At 34.1% G+C, this 15,054-nt stretch overlaps 1 protein-coding gene across 3 annotated transcripts in view; it reads left to right on the top strand.

The window, feature by feature from the left end:
* LOC149770036 (uncharacterized) overlaps positions 1–15,054 on the top strand; it is an 86,869-nt gene that overhangs the window by 55,889 nt on the left and 15,926 nt on the right. For 2 of the 3 annotated variants that reach the window (XM_089949493.1, XM_089949495.1), the window contains exons 13-16: positions 1,440–1,534; positions 2,341–2,448; positions 3,753–3,813; positions 10,836–10,940. In XM_089949493.1, coding sequence (XP_089805619.1) covers positions 1,440–1,534; positions 2,341–2,448; positions 3,753–3,813; positions 10,836–10,940 — 369 coding nt within the window. Of the gene's footprint in view, positions 1–1,439; positions 1,535–2,340; positions 2,449–3,752; positions 3,814–10,835; positions 10,941–11,445; positions 11,835–15,054 lie in introns of those variants that run through there. The other variant, XM_089949496.1, reaches the window with a different exon arrangement.

The following is a 15,054-nucleotide window of genomic DNA, read 5'->3' as shown; positions in this document are numbered from 1 at the left end:
TTCTTTTAAAGTTTGTAAAGCAGGGTTGATTTGTCACTCTTTCTGGTCTGACATGTCTTGAAACTTGAAAAGACCCATTGGCTCCTACATTATCTGTTATATATCATCCACAACCACATCTCACACCTTAGAGCATTTCACTTAACATCTGGCACAGTTTTCTTTAAAAATATAGACCGGTTTGCTAACTATTTCACTTTTGAAGAAACTCATCTGTTTTCTTGGAAATGGGTCATATACAGTTGCTATAAATAGGATGTGAGGAAAGTTCTCTCATGCTGTTCTTATGCAGCAATCATCTTTTTAAGAATATTCTCAAATTTATATGAGTGGAATTAAAGAGATGATAATAACAATTATTTTTTAATGTAGCATAAAAAGTGTAATCCCTATACAGTCTGGTGGGAAAAGTAATTTGGTGAATAAAAGCATAATGGTTGGCATGTATTGTAATAATTATTTATGTCTAATTTGTTCTTCATCTTACCTTTTAAAAGGAATATTACTATGCTTTGTTGAAAGTTGTTAGAGAATCCTTGTTCTTATACACTTTTGTGAATATAATTTCAAATGACCATATAATGTTTGAAAAATATTTTGAAAGAGCTGATTTCTTCTTTTATAGGGATTTTGTCAGCAAATTGTTTGGTGTGGGAATAGGTTTCTTTGCTTTCTTTTGTAATCTCTGCTAAGACCAATTTTTTTTCCATTAACTTTGATTTTGGAAGTGCAGTGATGCTTAGATCTTCGATTGCTTAAAAACTTATAGAACATTGAAGCTCTGTGGCCTTTGCAAGCTCTTCACTAAGTTGTTCTGTATTTTACAGTCTTTGAATAATTATTCTGCAGACAATTTATTTGCTTATAATTTGTGTATGAAGGCATTTATAGCCTCGTAACCTACCATTTTCTACACTTTCTGCCGCATATCTCTCTGAAACCTTTTTATATTTAATAGTTTCCAAAATGGGTTTAGCAAATGGGAAAAACGACTTTATGGCAATAAAAAATGAAAATGCATCATGTAATGTGTTTATCATATCTTGAATAATAATTCCAGTATTGGCATTCATCAGGCAGCATTATGTATGCATTTACTATATGGGTAGATATACATATGTTCTAATACTTGATGACATTTGTTCATTTATCATACATCTTCCTTCTGTTATTGAAATAATAAATCTCCCATTTTGTGACCAGTTATATTTATCCATCATGTGATCAACTGCATGTATGTATGCATCTTTTGCTGCTATAAACCATGTATGAATGTTGCCCGTTACACCAGGTATGTATATTATACTTTTACACAGGTATGAATGTTAACCTATCTGTCAGGTATGAATGTTAGACCTATACATTAGGTACAAGTGTTAATCTATTTAATTTATGACATAATGTACTGATCAGATGAAAACAAAAACAATTATTTTCAGGAAGTGGCTCTCCAAAGATTTCGGGAGATCATATTCGACCGCATCTTACCAGAACTGCCAAAATACTTCAAAAATATTCCACACCTGCCAGTAATGTAAGTATTACTGTTAAAGAAAAACATTGGTATTAAGGACTGAGAAAAAATCCCACATCTGTTGTTTTTGATCTCAGTTGTTTGTGTTTTGATTTAACGTTCTGAGAAATTAAAGTATTACCTCATGTCTTGTTTTAAATCAGTATTACATTTGAAGTCATGAACATTTATGAAGCAAGCATTTGTGCTTTTTAAAAATACTTTTTATTGGAAAAATCTTGTACAAAAAATGGAATGTTTGGTCTGTTTTGTCTTAGAGCTTCAACTCAATAATAATTGATTGCTAATATCATACAACAGTCTGTCTCAGTTGGCATTCTTATGAATTATCTTGCAACATTTTACTTTGTTTTCGTTTTACTCAGTGGTGGATGGGTGGTATGTGATATATTGTATCTCATTAGATATAAATTTCCTACAGTCTCTTGTCCCAGAGAAAATCCTACAAATTCATTTCTTGTTCTTTCATTTAAGATTTATCACATGATGCATGGAATAACTATGATTGACAAATTAGATGATTGTTACTAATTGATGTTATCCACATGATGGTATAATCATCATGTATCCAAATTTGTTATTCTTCTCTGGACCCAGAAGAACCCTTGGACTGCTTTCATTAATTTGTTCAGAAGCAGTGTCAATAATATTCTCAGCAAATTTCTGCTTCATAATTTATTAACAGATTGCTATTATGGGCTACAAGAACAAACTGTAAAATGCCAGCATATATAATTTTAATTTGAATACAGATGTACTATGTTATTGTATAATGTCTATTTCAACATTAAAATACCTGATTGCAGCGTCAAGAATACACCGCAAGATGGAATAGGTGGTGAGTACAAAAGTGGTTCTGAAGATGGTACAAGACCTGGTATTTTCTATGTGAACGTTAGAAGACCCCAAAACAAGTAAGTTTACATTTTTCATTTCTTATCAGTAGTGTCGCTATTCATAGAAATGCACTGTTGTTTAGCCAACTATTTTGTGGCTGGTAAATTTATTGCTTTTTAGAAGCAACAGTAAAGGTTCTTGAATTGGTTCCCCATATAATGTTCTTCCCAACAAAATGCATATCATATATATTTTTGTACGTTTTCTTCTCAGGAACTCTGCAAAAATCAAACAGCCCGCTAAACAGTAGGCTTACATTATATTCCATCATGATACATGCCATCACAATACATTCCATCATGATACATCCCATCATGATACATACTATCATGATACATACCCTCATGGTTCCCAGTGTTCACAATTTATATAGTTCATGCTCATGACAGCCTCATTTTTTGACTTTATCATTCAGATAATTAAAGATGCTAAGTTTATGCAAGTGCTAATGTGATCACACACGCATTTATTTCTTCTTTTAATGGACAGTAGAGCTCTGTTTGATCAATCGCATCAAACTTAGATTCAGGTAACTAAGTTGATTTCATTTTAGTAATATATAATGACATTGTTGTCAATTTGAACTATATTTAAATTCCATAAGACCTAATTTTTTTAGCATTAGTTGAATGGACTTGTATGCATTTTGAAACTTTTCCTTTTGATTTTCTATAGCTTCTTTTAGTAAAACTGAAGAATTGTATATGTTTTGTCCATATTTGTACAAGATGGGACAAGATACTTCTAGTATGTTAATTGACAGGACTTCATGATTTCATCTGAGCTATTTTGACTACGCACTCCATTACTGTAGTGTTTGAACAAGTTTGCATTTTATTAAAGCAGACATTTATCATTACAGAAATACAGATTTGGCAAGCTTCCCTCAAAGTTCCCAGACACCCCTACAAGTCTAAAACTTGTATGTTCAAACAAACAAACAAATCATGAAATAATTAATGTAGTAATTCAGCCTGTATTAGTCATATTCGCTGTCCAATTTTGAAGGCCTGCTTTGTCATATTTGCTGATGATATACTATAATAGAATGTATTAAATACTGTTACAATAGGGAAATTGTCTGCATTTGTTGATTTTAATTAATTTACATTATGGAAAAATGCACATTTTTAATTTTTGAACTTTTGCTACCTTGGGGGTGTGAATTCTTTGCTCCCATGATGTCCATGAGGTTTAAATTTAAGGGTTTCTGCTCAACCCTAAAAGTAGCAAAAATAAAGCCAAGCAGAAATTTCTCATATATGATGTTAATTGAAAAACCTGAGGATGATGAACTTAACTTCTGCTTTCTAAATTGTAGTCCAACATACTCAATGGCTGCCCTGACAATGCATGAAACAGTTCCTGGCCACCACTTAGCGGTATGTTATTTCATAGTATTCTCACTGATTGTAGCTTTTCACAAATATAGCTGCATAACTAAGGGTCATTGTAAAATGTGGGAATATTTGCATGAACAAGTGATATTTACATACATAGCTAAATATAGAAACAATTGAAAAATCACTTCATATTTACGAACAGGTGTGTATAGTCTTGCGAGACTCATAGTCAAACATTCTGTCCACAAATAAGGGCAATTACTTAGAAAAATATGTGAAAAGTACTTTCACCAGCTGCTTATAAAATAGTCATTAAATGAGTGTTTAAAAGTTCATAAAATTTAATACAACAATGACTATTAATATCACTATGACACTGACTACTACTATTGCTATCAATCGCTCCGGTGGCCTAGTGGTTAAAGCATCTTCCTTGGGTGCGGGAGGTTGTTGGTTAGATCCCCAGCCGAGTCATACCAAAGACTTACAAAAAAGGTACTAACAGCTTCCTCGCTTGGCGCTCAGCATTAAGAGGTTAGTGTTAGGACTGGTCAGCCTGTTTTCAGGATAATGTGACTAGGTGGGACATCATGCTACATATCTGCGGCATGATGCCCCAGTGCTAGACATCACTATAAACTGCAGACAACGTAGCAAAATGACTGAAAAATTGTTAAAGCTACATTTTAAAAAATCCAAATCCAAATCTATTACTATGACACTGACTACTGCTATTCCAACGATGATTACTACTATTACTGTGATGATGACTACTATTACAACAACTACTATTACAATGACTACTACTATTACTATGATAGTGACTAATATTAGTATGATGATTACTACTATTATGATGACAATGGCTATTATTACTACAACAATGACTACTATCACTATGATACTGGCTACTACTATTACTATGACAGTGACTGCTAATATTAATAGGATGATGACTACTATTAATGTTACAGTGACTACTACTATTACTATGATAATGACTGCTATTACTATGACAGTGACTACTACTATTATGAAGACTATTATTACTATGACAGTGGCTAATATTACTATGACAGTGACTACTGCTATTACTATGATGATGACTATTATTACTATTACAATGACTTCGGCTATTACTATGACAATTACTACTACTATTATTATGAAGAAGACTACTATTACTATCACAATGACTACTATTACTATGACAGTGACTACTACTATTGCTATGATGATGACTATTATTACTATTATGACTACTAATATTACTATGATAATGATTACTAATATTACTATGATGATGACTACTATTACTATGACAATGACTACTATTTCTGAGACAGTGACTGTTACTATAATAATGACAGTTACTATTGCTATAATGATGAAATACTACTATGACACTTTATTATTACTGTGACAGTGACTACTATTGCTATGACAATGACTTCTGCTATTACCATGATGACTACTATTGCTTTGACAATGACTACAATTATTCTGACCTTGACTATTGACCAAGACTACTATTGATATGACAATGGCTATTTTTTATGACATTGATTACTGCTGTCACTTTGATAATGACTACCACTATTACTATGACAGTGACTACTATTACTATGATAATGACTACTATTGCTATGACAGTAACTACTATTACTGTGAGGGGGCCCGAGTGGCCGAGTGGTCTAAAGCGCTCTCCATTACGGATCACTGCCATCTCACCTCTGTCTGTGTGGGTTCGAGTCTCAGATTCGGCCAGTGTGGGTATGTGAGAAAGCTTGCCAGTAGCTTCTCGTGGGTCGGTGGTTCTTTCCGGGGTATTCCCGGGTTCTTCCTCCACCATTAATACTGGCCGCCATGTATAGCCTATCATGTGCTGAAAAATGACGTTAAGCCCTACAACAACAACAACAACAACAACTATTACTGTGAAAATGACTGTTATTATTACAATGAATACTATTACTATGACAGTGAATACTGCTATTACTATGACGATGACCACTATTACTATGATGGGGCCCTGAGTGGCTGAGTGGTCTAAAGCGCTCTCCGTTACGGATCACTACCATCTCGCCTCTGTCTGCGTAGGTTCAAGTCTCGGATTTGGCCAATGTGGATATGTGAGAAAGCTTGCCAGTAGCTTCTCGAGGGTCGGTGGTTCTTTCCGGGGTTTTCCTGGGTTCTTCCTCCATCATTAATACTGGCTGCCATATATAGCCTATTGTGTGCTGAAAAATGGCATTAAGCCCTAAAGCAATAACAACAATTACTATGATAATGACTAATATTACTATGCCTGTGACTACTGCTATTACTATGATGATGACCACTAATACTTTGATAATGACTACTATTACTATGACTGTGACAACTGCTTTTACTGTGACAATGACAACTGCTATTATTATGATGAGAACTTCTGTTACTATAACAGTGACAGCTACTATTATTATGATGATGACCACTATAACTATGACAGTGGCTACTATTACTACGACAATGACAACTACTATTAATATGATGAGGACTACTATTACTATGACACTTTACTATTACTATGACAGTGACTAATATTGCTATGACAGTGACAACTACTATTACTATGATGATGACCACTATTACTGTGACGATGAGTATTATTACTATAAAAGTGACTACTGCTATTACTATGATAATGATGCTACAATTACTTTAATACCGACTACTATTACAATGACAGCTATTATTATTATGATGATTACTTTTGGTGTGACACTTGACTACTATTACTATGACAATGACTACTATTTCTATGGCAGTGACTACTGCTATTACTATGATAATTACTACTATTACTTTGATAATAATAATAATAATAATAATAATAATGATGAGGACTTTGTATAGCACCTAATCTTTAGAAGCTCTAAGCACTTTACAACATTAGACAACACCTATAAGATAAAAAAACATAATATTATTACAAAAACAAATACAGTGGAACCCCGCTACAACGCGATGATCGGGGTCCATAAAATCGGATCGCGTTAAAAGCGGGGTCGCGTTAATGCGGGGTTTTACAATATTTAACTTTTTTTCCGAGAACATATACGTGTATACATGTGCAATGATCAAAAGTCGGCTTATCATCAGATGAATATTAACTGGAATGCATTAATTAAGATAGATTCAAAATAATCGATGGCTAATATATTTATAGGTTATTACTGTGCATTAAAAACATTTACTAATTTTTATTTGTTTGAACGATAATACAGATTGACCGATAATACCAGACTATCGCTATATCATGAAAAGTGTATCAACACCGTATGCTACCGTGCCGTCGTGGCATGCAGTTCATCCATAATGGATGTAATTTCATTGAAAATCGTACAGATTTAAAATATTCAATAATTTTGTAATAGTCTGAATTCGTCGTGTAAAATATAGGATGAACAAAATATTGAAACCATTTACTTGCCGTCTGATATCGTACGGTCATTGCATGCAGCTATTCCCGGGTCTACATACGGTGTCTGTATTGGATATTATTTACTTTCAACTGTTTGTTGTTTGATCACACCGCCAAGCACAGCACACATGTTGGCGGCTTTCGTCCTTTGATGTTTATTAAATTGTGCGACTCTTGTATCAACCACAGCTTTGTCTGCTGCTTGGCTGTGATTGCAGTTAAATAAGAAGCCCATGTCGGCTATTGTTTGAGCAACGACTGTATACAGATTTCATGGAAGACAATCACAAAGACGATTTACTGGCTTTACTCATGGATCCGTAATAAGTAACACTTCCGATAATGTTTACTTCGGCTTAACAATTCAAAAACCTAATGAAACCAGTTTTCTCTTCTAGAGTAGAATATGGAGCTTCACCACAACCTGTTCAAATTGATAAATTTCAGAAGCCAAGCGTTGTACACACTATTTCTCGTACGTTATATATATCGTATTATTTTAGAATTCATACACGATCACTTCTCCAAAATCACTTAAAGAATCTGGATAAATTGTTAAGTTCCGATCGTTTATTATTAAAAGTCATACGCGAATTCTTCCACCAAATTATAATAAACGTTTTACACACTATTTCTCGTACGTTAAACAAATATTTTCACAGTCCGATAAAAATACACGTAAATGAATTTAAATTTCAGGAACCATGCCACGATCATATTATTTTAAAAGTCACAACTAATCTCATGCCCAAAATGAAGTTAATTTCTTGTTTTGTTTTTTTTTACTTTTCTCCAAATTTTTTTTTTTCATGTGTGAATGAATATACGAAATTTCGGGAGCCATGCTACGACCGCATTATATCCGAATTCGCGTTATGGCGGGGCGCGTTATAGCGGGGTTCCACTGTACCATGAAATTAGAATAAAATGTGTTGAGAATATTTCAGGTAGGAAACATTATTATTATTATTATTATTATTATTATTAATGAGTACTATTACTATGATAATGGCTACTATCACTATGACAGTAATTACTATTACTATGACAATGACTACCACTACTATTATGTCATTGGCTTCTACTGTTACTATGATGATCACTACTACAACTATAACTGACACTACTGCTATATTCTAATGATGATGATGATTGCAGTTTTGTTTGGAATATTTGTTCCATTATTTGGGTCATGGCAGCCAAATATATTGAGAAAATCGCATATAGTAAACAATTGATATTATGTCCCAGAAGTTTGGTACAATAAGTATTGCTTAAGATCCATGAGCTACTTGTCATTCTTGGGTTAATAAGTATAACTTTGCTTATTTTACATTGACTGTTTGATAAGCTACTTGTCATTCTTGGGTTTTACATTGACTGTTTGATAAGCTACTTGTCATTCTTAGGTTAATAAGTATAACTTTGCTTATTTTACATTGACTGTTTGATAAGCTACTTGTCATTCTTGGGCTTTATATTGACTATTTGATAAGCTACTTGTCATTCTTGGGTTAATAAGTATAACTTTGCTTATTTTACATTGACTGTTTGATAAGCTACTTGTCATTCTTGGGTTAATAAGTATAACTTTGCTTATTTTATGTTGACTGTTTGATAAGCTACTTGTCATTCTTGGGTTAATAAGTATAACTTTGCTTATTTTACATTGACTGTTTGATAAGCTACTTGTCATTCTTGGGTTTTACATTGACTGTTTGATAAGCTACTTGTCATTCTTGGGTTAATAAGTATAACTTTGCTTATTTTACATTGACTGTTTGATAAGCTACTTGTCATTCTTGGGTTGATAAGTATAACTTTGCTTATTTTACATTGACTGTTTGATAAGCTACTTGTCATTCTTGGGTTAATAAGTATAACTTTGCTTATTTTACATTGACTGTTTGATAAGCTACTTGTCATTCTTGGGTTGATAAGTATAACTTTGCTTATTTTACATTGACTGTTTGATAAGCTGCTTGTCATTCTTGGGTTAATAAGTATAACTTTGCTTATTTTACATTGACTGTTTGATAAGCTACTTGTCATTCTTGGGTTTTACATTGACTGTTTGATAAGCTACTTGTCATTCTTAGGTTAATAAGTATAACTTTGCTTATTTTACATTGACTGTTTGATAAGCTACTTGTCATTCTTGGGTTTTACATTGACTGTTTGATAAGCTACTTGTCATTCTTAGGTTAATAAGTATAACTTTGCTTATTTTACATTGACTGTTTGATAAGCTACTTGTCATTCTTGGGTTTTACATTGACTGTTTGATAAGCTACTTGTCATTCTTGGGTTAATAAGTATAACTTTGCTTATTTTACATTGACTGTTTGATAAGCTACTTGTCATTCTTGGGTTTTACATTGACTGTTTGATAAGCTACTTGTCATTCTTGGGTTTTACATTGACTGTTTGATAAGCTACTTGTCATTCTTAGGTTAATAAGTATAACTTTGCTTATTTTACATTGACTGTTTGATAAGCTACTTGTCATTCTTGGGTTTTACATTGACTGTTTGATAAGCTACTTGTCATTCTTGGGTTAATAAGTATAACTTTGCTTATTTTACATTGACTGTTTGATAAGCTACTTGTCATTCTTGGGTTTTACATTGACTGTTTGATAAGCTACTTGTCATTCTTAGGTTAATAAGTATAACTTTGCTTATTTTACATTGACTGTTTGATAAGCTACTTGTCATTCTTGGGTTTTACATTGACTGTTTGATAAGCTACTTGTCATTCTTAGGTTAATAAGTATAACTTTGCTTATTTTACATTGACTGTTTGATAAGCTACTTGTCATTCTCGGGCTTTACATTGACTGTTTGATAAGCTACTTGTCATTCTCGGGCTTTACATTGACTGTTTGATAAGCTACTTGTCATTCTTGGGCTTTACATTGACTGTTTGATAAGCTACTTGTCATTCTTGGGCTTTACATTGACTGTTTGATAAGCTACTTGTCATTCTTGGGCTTTACATTGACTGTTTGATAAGCTACTTGTCATTCTCGGGCTTTACATTGACTGTTTGATAAGCTACTTGTCATTCTTGGGCTTTACATTGACTGTTTGATAAGCTACTTGTCATTCTTGGGCTTTACATTGAATGTTTGATAAGCTACTAGCAGCAGAATCTATCACAAATGTAGTTTACTAAAAATGCGGTAAAGGATTGACACACAGTTCAGTTAATGTGCAGCACAAAGCAGCTGTAACACAACATATCAGAAACTCAACCCTGTTCAACAAGAATGCAATACAAATAAACAGTAATGCAACCATAATGCAGTTGTTATCTCTGTACACTGATCAGTGACTGTAAGACCCAGATGATTAGCATAAAAGACTAGAGCTTCTCTTAGGGTCATAAAGTGAGACTTGTTTGGAATGTCACCACCTACATCACGTAGATTGGGTAAAGTCTTTTGACACTGATTGTACCAGTCCCTGAGGTCCACATTGATATTCATTTTTATTTGTTTTATTATATCACATGCCTGTTTGGAAGTGTGTGTGTGTGTGTGTGTGTGTGTGTTGGACTATGGATAACAACTTTCTTTTATATTTGTAAACAGGAGAGCTACAGCCTGGTATCTGATTTGCCTACCTTTAGGAAGCATATGAACTGGAGAGTCATCAGTGCACCTTTCTACTTTCCATTTTTCAATTCATATTTGGAGGTAAATCAAAATGAAATGCATAACAATCTAACTGAAATAGAAAATGCCCAGTTCCAACTAAACTGGATATATCAATGTCTGTATGATCCCAATAATCAGTATTATTTTCAAATGTAGTTATAACACCATTTTAGAAGCAAGGGATCATTCAATATGAATTGTAATATCAAAGATATCATTGTAAGTGAAATTGTTTTGTTTGGAATTAGTTGAATATTTCAAGTGTAAAACAATGGCCTAAAGGTTGACGATCCTATGTTTTATGTTTGGATCATGCAGGAAAAAAAGAACAATAAAACTTCTCAGCTTCATGTTTTGGTCCTGTTGAAATAAAAGAACAATAAAACTCTCAGTTTGATATTTGGATGCTACAGAAGAAAAAGAACAAAGTTCTCTGTTTGATATATGTATAGATCGTGAAGGAGAAAAGAACAATAAAAGATCTTGGTTTGATGTTTGGATCCCGCAGAAAAAAGCAGTAAAAATTCTTTGTTGGATGTTTTAGATCCTCCAGAAGAAAAAGAACAGTATAAGCTTTTGGTTGGATGTTTCGATGGTGCAGAAGAAAAAGTATAAAAGATCTCAGTTCGAAAGCTTGGATCATGCAGAATAAAAGCAATATAAACTCTTTATCTGATGTTTGAATCTGCAGAGAAAAACAATAAAAGCTTTTGGTTTGATGATTTGGATCCTGCAGAAGAAGAAACCCAACAAAATCTCTGTTTCAGCAATAAGAATCATCATTAGAAGACTAAAATCATCTGTAGTTTCCAAAAGCTGAAATCTCCCATGTTCAGATATTTCTGTACAAATTTGTTTATTAATACTTCATTGCATAGTTATGTCTTAAGCTCATTGAAATGTCTTTATATAATCATTAAAAATTTGTTTTAACTTATTGGAGTAAATTACCACAGTAATAGCTTAAGATGGTTTTAGTTTCCTTTAATGTTTGAATATCACAGTGTATGTGTGTGTGTGCGTATGCATGTATACATGCATGAATATATGTATGTATATATGAAGGTATGTATATACCTTTTTTTCTCTCTCTCTATGGCTATTTTTGTTCCATGCCCCAATTAATACATGTATTCATTCAAAATGTTATCTTTTTTTCTTCTTCAGATACCTTACCCATGCATAATACCTTAGGAGAACTGCTACTTCCAGTCAAGTTCAGCCCTCCCAGGTTAAAACTTTTCACTAAAAATGCCCTCCCAGGTTAAAACTTTTCACTAAAAATGCTCTCTCAGGTTAAAACTTTTCACTAAAAATGCCCTCCCAGGTTAAAACTTTTCACTAAAAATGCTCTGCCAGGTTAAAACTTTTCACTAAAAATGCTCTGCCAGGTTAAAACTTTTCACTAAAAATGCTCTGCCAGGTTAAAACTTTTCACTAAAAATGCTCTGCCAGGTTAAAACTTTTCACTAAAAATGCTCTGCCAGGTTAAAACTTTTCACTAAAAATGCTCTCCCAGGTTGGGCCCCGAGTGGCCGAGTGGTCTAAAGCGCTCACCGTTACGGATCACTGCCATCTCACCTCTGTCTGCGTGAGTTCGAGTCTCAGGCTCGGCTAACGTGGGTACGTGAGAAAGCCTGCCAGTAGCTTCTCGTGGGTCGGTGGTTCTTCCCGGGGTTTTCCAGGGTTCTTCCTCCACCAATTATACTGGCCGCCATGTATAGCCTATCTTGTGCTGAAAAATGGCGTTAAACCCTACAACAACAACAACTCTCCCAGGTTAAAACTTTTCACTAAAAATGCTCTGCCAGGTTAAAACGTTTCACTAAAAATGCTCTGCCAGGTTAAAACTTTTCACTAAAAATGCTCTGCCAGGTTAAAACTTTTTACTAAAAATGCTCTCCCAGGTTAAAACTTTTCATTAAAAAAGCTCTCCCAGGTTAAAACTTTTCACTAAAAATGCTCTCCCAGGTGGCAGTTAGATAGTGATATCCCTTGACACAGATATTGGTGGCAAATCCAGTGAATGACTCAGTTACTGCTTCAAATATTGCCAAGGCACTAACTACTCAGCAGAGAGGTCTCACATTACTAGCTGCCTGTAAGTACTGCCATTAACAAGTTGGAGGAATCTTTACTTCCAGGATTATACTCCATCTAATATTGTGATATGGTTTAAATTCATGGGGTTCCCATTTTTGTGGTTTTCGTGAGTAAGCCAGACCATGAAATTAAAGTCACAATGAAATATCAACCAGGCCGACATTCACCCATTCCCTGTGTTATGCAATGGAAAATCATTACTTGTTTCTCAGTTTTAATACCATGGCAGTCTGTAGTCTGATATGTACATTAGGATAAGTACATGTATGACATTGAAACTCATCGATGACAGTTTAATTTGAATGCAAAATAAACTCATTTAAGATTGTAATTACTCTACCAGATGTACATTATAGTAATAAAGCAGATTTTCCCACTTTGTCTTTTATTTCCCATAGCACATAATATTCCCATTTATGAATAGATGTTTGCACAACTAACTGTTAGATAAACTATAATTGCAGATTAGTCCTGCTTTCTTAAAGCCCATTTGAACTGAGTCTGAAGTGCTTCTTTGTCATGCATGCACACAAGCCACTTTGCGTGAATTGGCTTAAGGGGAGACCCACAGAGACGTAATCTGAATGCACATTCTTCTGTTCATTTAACCAATGAGTCATCTATGTTGAGTACTAATGAATGGAATCGGGATTTGAGTTCCTCCTTGCAAACATTAATTGCTAAATCTATGGAATGTAACTTATCCATGCAAGCAGCTGACACAGACATTGGCGTAATCCTTTTTTCTGTTAAATGAGACATCAGCCTTTTTCAGGCTATGATTGCCTTTTATCACAGTCAGCACTTTCTTCAGAAACTAGGACTTAATATTGTTAAAAATGATTGGTAGAGTTTTCACATTCTTTGTTCCCATCCACCAGAGCAGGACTCTTTAAACACTTTATCAGTTACATTTTAACTTTTGAAGTGAAATTCACTTTCAGCAGAACTGTTTACATTACAGGATAAATTGTTTAGAAGAAAACAAAGAGGTTTACAGTCCATGGCATCATTCAGGCACCTAATCCCTAGTTATTGAGAACTTTATATTTTGATAGCGATCTTTAAAAACAACTGAGAATCTAATTTCTGACAATTACAACAGTGGTATTAAATGTGTTGGCTCAGACGTGTGGAAAAAGATGTCAGCATTTTCTTTAATTTCTCCATATTTATACCAGATGTTAGCAATGAATACCTTATTTACTCAGCTTAATTACTGCGGTACAGATTAAACCTGTTTGCTCACACATGCGTGGAAATGAATGTCACTTTGCTAGTAAACTTGTACAGAAATATTGCATTGACGTATGCATTGTGTTTTGGAGGCTGTTGGGAGGGGTGTAAATGATAGATCCATGAAATCAGGTACCCATGAATATGTAAAAAATTTAAAACTCAAATCATGAAATTTGAAACCCCACAGAAATAAATTGTATTATGGTTTCTCCTTCAGATAGGTTCCCTAATTACGTTTGGAATATTTGCCTGCTACCTAATGAATCCAACCCTGCTAAAAAAAAGGAAAATAATCTTCAGAATTCACTACCATCGTTGGCACAAGGGAGCCAGTGGAGCAGCCTCTGACATCACCTTCTATAAAAAAAAGGCTGTAAACAACGCCTTTCACTTTCTGGAAAGATCGACTCTCAGGGAAAATTGTCCTAATTGTGTCCAGCAACTTGATGTTGGTGACCTATCTCAAACAGGAGGCACCAAATCACCTGTGTTGTGATTTGGCAATGTCTATATTAGTGTGATAATATCCATATCAATATCCAAATCAGACACTTCCCTGGCAGACTCACTGTTTTGGCTGACACTTTATTCCAGGAGAGGTCTAGTCCTTCACACAGAATGGTTTCTCTATCAATCGGTCTTCTATTGGATCTGTGCATTTTGGTGTGCGTGTCGATCTATCTTTTTTTGACAAGGTGGAATCACAACTTACCTTCCTTCATTTTTTCAGTCCAAGACCCAGAAAAGCTTGGGCTGTAGATGCACTGTCAATCAGTTGGGAGGGTTGTGGGCCTTTTCCTACCCTCCCACC

The sequence above is a fragment of the Sinohyriopsis cumingii genome, unplaced genomic scaffold, assembly GCF_028554795.1.
Source record: "Sinohyriopsis cumingii isolate HCF-2022 unplaced genomic scaffold, ASM2855479v2 utg002820l, whole genome shotgun sequence".
NCBI classification, from domain to species: domain Eukaryota; kingdom Metazoa; phylum Mollusca; class Bivalvia; order Unionida; family Unionidae; genus Sinohyriopsis; species Sinohyriopsis cumingii.
The sequence above is the reverse complement of the archived record's forward strand: the minus strand, read 5'-3'. Positions and strand labels throughout refer to the sequence as shown.